This window comes from Eimeria maxima, genomic scaffold, assembly GCF_000499605.1.
Source record: "Eimeria maxima Weybridge genomic scaffold, Emw_scaff879, whole genome shotgun sequence".
In the NCBI taxonomy this organism is placed as follows: Eukaryota; Apicomplexa; class Conoidasida; order Eucoccidiorida; family Eimeriidae; genus Eimeria; species Eimeria maxima.
In genome coordinates, this window is record NW_013566831.1 from 7501 (window position 1) to 15025 (window position 7525).

The 7525-nt window shown below is 47.5% G+C and overlaps 1 protein-coding gene across 1 annotated transcript in view; it reads left to right on the forward strand.

Annotated features, from left to right (window-relative positions):
• EMWEY_00044970 (hypothetical protein, conserved) overlaps positions 1–5708 on the forward strand; it is a gene marked incomplete at both ends in the record, with an annotated part of 7099 nt that extends 1391 nt beyond the window's left edge. The window contains 5 exons of the mRNA XM_013482971.1: positions 912–2130; positions 2388–3435; positions 3666–4213; positions 4382–4503; positions 4944–5708. Of these exons, the coding sequence (XP_013338425.1) occupies positions 912–2130; positions 2388–3435; positions 3666–4213; positions 4382–4503; positions 4944–5708 (3702 nt within the window). The remainder of the gene's footprint in view (positions 1–911; positions 2131–2387; positions 3436–3665; positions 4214–4381; positions 4504–4943) is intronic.
• Positions 5709–7525: the final 1817 nt, after the last annotated feature.

Sequence of the window (7525 nt, forward strand, 5' to 3'; positions counted from 1 at the left end):
TCTCCGTGTCCCGAGCAGCTCAAACGACAGCACCAACACCAGCAGCAACAGCAGCAACAGCGGCAGCAGCAACAGCAGCAAGAATATACCTTTATGCCTTCCTCCTTTACATATAAATAATATAAAAAAAATAATAAATATTTGCGGTGTCTGCGTACCTTTTCATTATAGTTTGCTGCTGCAGCCCCAGCAGCAAATTATAAATAAAGTTATACATGCATGCATGCAACGTAAACATCTTATTATTGAGGCACCTACTGGTTAGTTATTCTCCTGCTGCTGCTGTTGCTGCTGCTGTTGCTGCTGCTGTTGCTGCTGCTGCTGCTGCAGGTGTTACTGTTGTTGTTGCTGCTGTTGTTGTTGTTTCTGTTGCAGTTTGTGTTGTTGCTGTTGTTGCAGCTACTGCTGTTGTTATTGCTGCAGCGCTTGCTGCTGCTGCTGCTACTACACTAATACTAATAAGAATACTACTACTAATACTTGCCCTCTTGCTGCTGCTGCTGCTGCTGCTACAGGTACAGGGAAGACAGCAGCATTATTATGTGCAGCATTAGGTTGGCAGCGTCACGAGTGTCTCCAATTAAGAAAAAGGAGACACACAACTATTCTCTATCTAACTAGGACACATAAGCAGGCGCAGCAGGTACTCTCCTGCTGCTGTTGTTGTTGTTGTTGCTGCTGCTGCTGCTGCTGTTGATGGTGTGCTATTGATGGGGCTGTTAATTGCGCTGCTGTTGCTGTTATAATGGTGCCGCTATTGATGCTGTTGCTGCTGCTGCTGCTGTTGCTGCTGTTGCTGTTGCTGTTAATGGCGCTGCTGATGATGCTGTTGTCTTTATTTATGTATTTATTTATTTACTTATTTATTTATTTATTTATTTATTTATTTATTTATTTATTTGTTTATGTAGGTATTGGATGAATTACGTCGCTCTGCTTTTTGCTGCCTTGCTGTACAATTGGCATCAAGAGACTTTCTCTGTTCCTTTACTGCAGCAGCAGCAGCAGCAGCAGCAGGTGCTGGAGGAGGAATGGATACTGCTGCTGCTCCTGCTCCTGCTGCTGTTAGTGGGGTAGATTGTCGTGCTGCAGCACGACTTGTTGAAAAGGTAAGGCGGCAGCAGCATGCAGAGCTGCGGTTTGCTGCTGCTGCTGCTGCTGCTGCTGCAGACGAAGAGTCCAAGCAGCATCAGCAACAGCAGCAGCAAACTATAACTCCTCCTGCTTGGCTGCAGAAGCTGGGCAAAAGGGCGGTGGGCTTGACAGAGAAGCAGCTGCAGCAGCAGCAGCAGCAACACCAGCAGCTTGTGCATGCAGTTGCTACAAAGCAGCAGCTGCTGCTGCAGACAGCTTGCTGCTCTCCGCTGCCTCCATCTGTAGCTTCTCGCTACGCACCCAAAGGAGCAGCAGCAGCAGCAGCAGCAGCAGCAAAGACAGAGGCAGCAGCAGATATAGTTGGCGATAAACTGTCATTTCCTTCAACACAATTAACACTAACAGGAGGAGTAGCGGCAGCCGCAGCAGGAGGAGGCTCAACAGCAGCAGCAGCAGCAGCAGCAGGTGTTAGTAGCTGCTGGCTATGCCCTCATTATGTTCGTCTGTCTGATCCCTTGTATGCAGCACAACTTGCTGCTCGTGCCTTCCCTCCTGTTGTTGCTGCAGCAGCAGGCGAATCTGCTGCAGCAGTAGCAGCAGCAGTAGCAGCAGCAACACCAGCAGGGAAGGATGTAGGAGACTCTGCAGGCAAGACAGAAACCAAACAAGAAGATGGCAGTTGCAGCAACAGCAACAGCAGCAACAGCAGCAACAGCAGCAACTGCAGCAGCAACTGCAGCAAACAAGGAGTACTGGACATTGAGGAACTTTCTTCTGTTGCTGCTTGCTGCAGCAGCATAATCACGCCTACCCCTACAACCGCCACGACCACCTACAGCAGCAGCACAACCACAACGACCTACAGCAGCAGCATCAACAGCAGCAGCAGCAGCAGCAGCAGCAGCAGCGTGGGGGGCTGTGCTTATTATAGTAGCCAAGCCTTATGCCTTGCTGCAGATATAATTGTTTGTCCTTATTCATTTGTCTTTGATCCTGGTGTAGCTAGAAGAACCAAAATTGCTACACTACTCACAGGTGCTGCTGCTGCTGCTGCTACTGTTGCTGCTGCTACTGCTGCTGCTGTTGCTGCTGTTGCTGCTGCTGCTGCTGCTGTTGCTGCTGGTGTTGGTGTTGGTGTTGATGCTGCTGGCAGTGTTGTTTATGCTGTTGGTTTTAGTGCTGTTGCTGCTTCGGGTATATTGCTGCTGCTGTGGATATTGCTGCTGCTGCTCGAACTGCATTACTTGCTGCTGCTGCATTACCTTTTGCTGCTGCTGCTGCTGCTGCTGCAGGTAGCGTGGTAATAGTAGATGAGGCGCATAACATAGAGGACGTATGTCGTGATGTTGGCAGCATAGACATAACGGCGCAGCAGCTGCTGCAGTTGCTGCGGTGGATGGAGTCGCTGCAGCGGCTGCAGTATTCTCCTGCTGCTGCTGCTGCAGTAGCACGAAGAGACACACGAACGCAGCAGCTGCTGCAGCGACTTGCCTTGCATGCAAGCCGACTTGCTGCACCCATAGAAAAAATTGTTGATGTAGCATCAACAGCAGCAGCAAACCCTGAGCTGCTGCAGCGTGCACTGCAGCAGCAGCAGCAAGCAATAAGGGATGAGCTGCAGCGAGGTCTACGCATGCGCAACAATAATAGGAGCAGCAGGAACAACAGCAGCAGGAGAGGTCAATCAGCAGCAACAGCGGCAGAAGATGATACAACAATACCCCTTGAGTTACTAAGTTGGGGAGCAGGAGCAGCAGCAGGAGCAGCAGGATTTGCTGCTGCAGCAGGAATAACAACAACAGAAGCAGCAGCAGCACTTAATGAGAGTGTAGAGATCCTCTCCCTTTGTACAACAGAAGCCTTTGATATAGTAGGACTGCAGCAGCAGCAGCCGCAGCAAGGAGCAGCGGTAGCAGCAGGAGGTGCAGCAGCAGGAGGTGCAGCAGAAGGAGGAGGAGGTGCAACAGCAGCAGCAACAGCAGCAGCAACAGGAGACCGACTGCAGCAGCTAGAGCAGCTAATGTTTTGTCTATCCCTCCTATCTAGACATCCGCATGCATATGCAGCAACAATATGTTTTGCTGCAGACAGGACATTTCTTGCTGCTGCTGCTGCAGCAACAGCAGGAACACCGTCTCAACAGCAGCAGCAGCACCAATTACATCAATTACTACAACAACAACAACAACAACAACAACAACAGCAGCAAGAGGACCCTCTATCTAAGGTGTCTGTACACCTCTGGCTGCTGCTGCCTGCTGTTGTCTTCTCTCGTGTTGCAGAGGCAGCAAAAAGTCTTATACTTGCATCAGGCACACTTGCACCTTTTGATTCATACCCGTAAGCTGCTGCTGCTGCTGCTGCTGCTGTTGCTGTTGCTGTTGCTGTTGCTGCTGATGCTGATGCTGTTGTTCTTGTTGGTGGTGCTGCTGTTGTTGGTGGTGGTGGTGCTGCTGCTGTTGTTGCAGCTGCTGTCAGGTGGTGCTGCAGTTTCTACATTACTATTGCTATATATTGCTACAGTCCTGCTGCTGCTGCTGCTGCTGCTGTTGCTGTTGCTGCCGCTGCAGGTCTGAATTAGGTATATCATTTATGCGTCGTTTATTAGAGTCTCCTATAGAGACAGGGCATGTAATAGGGCAGCAGCAGCTGCGCGTAATTGCTGTTGCTGCTCTCCCTGATAGTACAGCAGCAGAGCGGTTAGCTGTACCGGATACAACAGCAGCAGCAGCAGCAGATCGTTTGCAGCTACTGCAGCAGCAGCAGCAGCATAGACATCTAATAAAAGAACAAGAATTAAGATGCCATGCTGCTAATCTTAATAATCCCTCCTTTATGGCTAATATAGGGAGAGCAGCAGCAAGATTGCTGCAGTGTATACCTGGTGGTGTGCTGCTCTTCCTCCCTCGTTATGGTTTGCTGCAGCAAGCACAACGTATATGGCAACGTGAGCCTATGTTCCTCCCGCAGCAGCAGCAGCAGCAACAGCAGCAGCAGCAGAGAGGACGACCTCTACACCATCTACTACTGCAGCAGCAGCAGCAGCAGCAGCAGCAGACTATATGGGACACCTTAGTATATCTAAAGAAGCGTGTATTAATAGAGGTGCAGCACGGAGGTTTATTAATGACTAGATCAATACAACAGCAATTTGCTGCTGCAGTGCAGCAAGAAGGGCATGCATTGCTGCTTGCTGTATATAGGGGACAAATAAGCGAAGGTATTTCCTTTAAGGATTATTTTTGTCGTGCTGCTCTTTGTATTGGATTACCCTTCCCTGCATTAGGTGACCCTAAGATAATTAAAAAGAAAATATTTAATGATGCATGCAACCAGCAGCAGCAGCAGCAGCAGCAGCAGCAAATGCAACAGCAGCAGCAGCAGCAGCAGCAGAAGGGGCTGCAAATGGTTAGTGGATCTAGATGGTATTCTACACAAGCTTACAGAGCACTCAATCAAGCAGCAGGAAGATGTATTAGACACCTGTAAGATACTCCTGCTGCTGCTGCTGCTGCTGCTGCTGTTTGTGTTGCTGCTGCTCCTGTTGCTGCTGCTCGTGTTGCTGCTTTTTCTGCTGTTGCTTCTTCCTCTGCTTCAATACCTCGTGTGTGTTTTGCGTTTGCTGCTGCTGGTGCTATTGCTGCTTGTTCTGCTGCTGCTGCTACTACTACTGCTGTTGCTGTTGCTGTTGCTGCTGCTGCTGCAGGGGAGACTACGGCGTGGTGCTGCTGTTGGAGAGTCGTCATAGATCATCAACAGGGGATTTATGCCGATGGTTATTTCCTCATTTATCTTATGAACATTCTTTATGGCCTGTGCTGCTGCAGCTGCATCACCATTTCTTACAGGCTCCTGCTGCTGCTGCTGCTACTGTTGCTGCTGCTGCAGCTGCTGCTGAAGCAGAAGCTGCTGCTGCAGGAGGACATTTACCTGTTATACTTAACATTGATGATGATGCAAATGCTGCTGCTGCTGCTACAACAACTGCTGCTGCCGCTGCTGCTGCTGCTACAACAACTGCTGCTGCCGCTGCTGCTGCTCCTTGCACAGCCTCCACTGATACGCCACAAATCAAACAGCAACAACAGCAGCAACAGCAGCAACAGCAGCAACAGCGCGCCATAGTCAAACAGGAGCAGCAACAGCAACTGCAGCAACAGCAACAGCAACAGCAACAGCAGCAGATGACACATTGGAAGGTGGAGATGCAGCAGAAAACGCAACAAATGCCCATAAAGCAGCAGCAGCAGCAACAGCAGCAGCAACAGCAGCATGAACAACACCAATATCGTCCACCTTGGTCCTCCCAGCCATCCATGCAGCAGCTGCCGTCGCATCAATTCTCTACAGCAGCGGACCTCTTGAAGGAGCAGCAGCAGCAGCATCGTTCTTCAGCACCAAGCCTGCTGCTGCAACCAGCGGCAACTCACATGCAGCTGCAACCAGCAGCGACACAGCAGCGGGGCTCCCCTCTGCCAGTGCAGACTGTATCCACAGATGCAGCAGCAACAACAGCAGCAGCAGCAGCAGCAACAGCAGCAGCAACAACAGCAGCAAAAGATGACTGGTTATCTAAGGAGGAAACTGATGATTTGTTGGCCGCATTTGACTGATGCATGTACAGTGTATATACACCTGCAGCAGCCGCAGCATTTTTGTGCTGCAGCAGCAGCAGCATTTTTAGCTGCAGCAGGAGCAGCAGCAATTTTAGCTGCTGCTGCAGCAATAACTGCAGCGTCTGCAATTTGACCTTCATATCTAAACCCTAAACCCTAAACCCTAATCTCTAAACCCTAAACCCTAAACCCTTAATAGAGAAATAAAGAAAGTAAAAAAAACAGACAGGAGCAGCAAACAAAAACAGACAGCAAAGGGAGGCAAAAGGAGGATACAAGAGGATACAAAAAGAGACAAAAGAATAATAATAATAATAAATAAGAAGAAACACAAAATAAACAAATAAATAAATAAATAAATAAATAAAAATTAATTAAATAAATGCTGCTGCGTTTATTTGTTGCACAAGTCGGAAACGCAGTAGTCCAGCTGCTGCTGCTGCTGCTGCTGTTGCTGCTGTTGCTGCTGTTGCTGCTGTTGCTGCTGTTGAGGTAACTTCAAATGGTTGTAGAGCCTAATACAACGTACGTTGTGTGTGCTGCTTCTGCTGCTGCTGCTGCTGCAGCATACGCTAGCAGCAGCAGCAGCAGCAGCAACAGCCATTTTCTGTTATTGTTGTTAATACTAGTGCTGCTGTTGCTGCTGCAGCAGCAACAACAGCAGCACTAGGACGTAGTTGCATATATCTTGCTGCTGCTGCAGCAGAGGCTACAGCTATATTAGCTGCTGCAGCATAAAAAGTATACAAGGAATTCCTCTCTGTACTAATTGACGGACAACAAGAGGAGAACAACAGCAGTATTTATTATCATAGCCACATCTCCCCCCCTTTATATATATATATATATATATATATATATATATATAAGGAGGACGTTATTAAGGCGAGCTGCATGCACTGACCATAGAGGGAGTAAGAAAGACAAAAGAAGTATTTATTTTCTTATTTTTATACGAATAAACTTTTTTCCTGTTATTGTTTGTTTGTTTATATATCATTAAAATAATTTAATTCTTTTTTTTTCTTCTTTTTTTTTTCCTCCCTTTCTATTCATCATAAGAGATGTTAATAAAAAATAAACAAAAAGATTTATTTTATTCTTTTATTCTTTGTTTTATTTATTATTATTATTATTATTATTACTATATTCCTGCAAAACCCTCGTTAGGGTATATATAATAGATTAGGGTTTAGGGTATATATAACAGATTAGGGTTTAGGGTTTTAGGGTTTACGGATTTGACGGTTTTGTTTAGGGATCTGGGTTTAGGGTTTAGGGTTTAGGGTTTTATTTATATTGTACATATGCCTTTGGTCTTTTTCTCTTAGTTTCTTAGTTTATCTGTTGGGGTTCCTTAGATCAGGGTTTAGGGTTTAGGGTTTAGGGTTTTATTTATATTGTACATATGCCTTTGGTCTTTTTCTCTTAGTTTCTTAGTTTACTCTGTTGGGGGTCCTTAGATCAATTGCTGCATGCATGCAACAAGGGTAGACCCAACCAATACGATGAGCCGAATATATGCTGCTGCTGATGCTGCAGCTACTGCAGCAACTCCAGCAGCAGCAGCAGCTGCTGCTGCTGCAGATGCTGCTGCATGCATGAATGAACACATGCCTGCAACACACCAGGTTGGTGGGGTTAAGCCGCTGCTGCATGCATGCATGCAGCTGATGCTGCTGATGTAGTAGCTGCTGCATGCTGTTGCTGCTGCTGCAGCATCAGCATGCATGAAGCATTTCTAATCTAGGAGATTATCCGCCCGAATGCATGCAGCAACAGTTTGGGTTTTTGCTGCTGCATGCAGCACACCA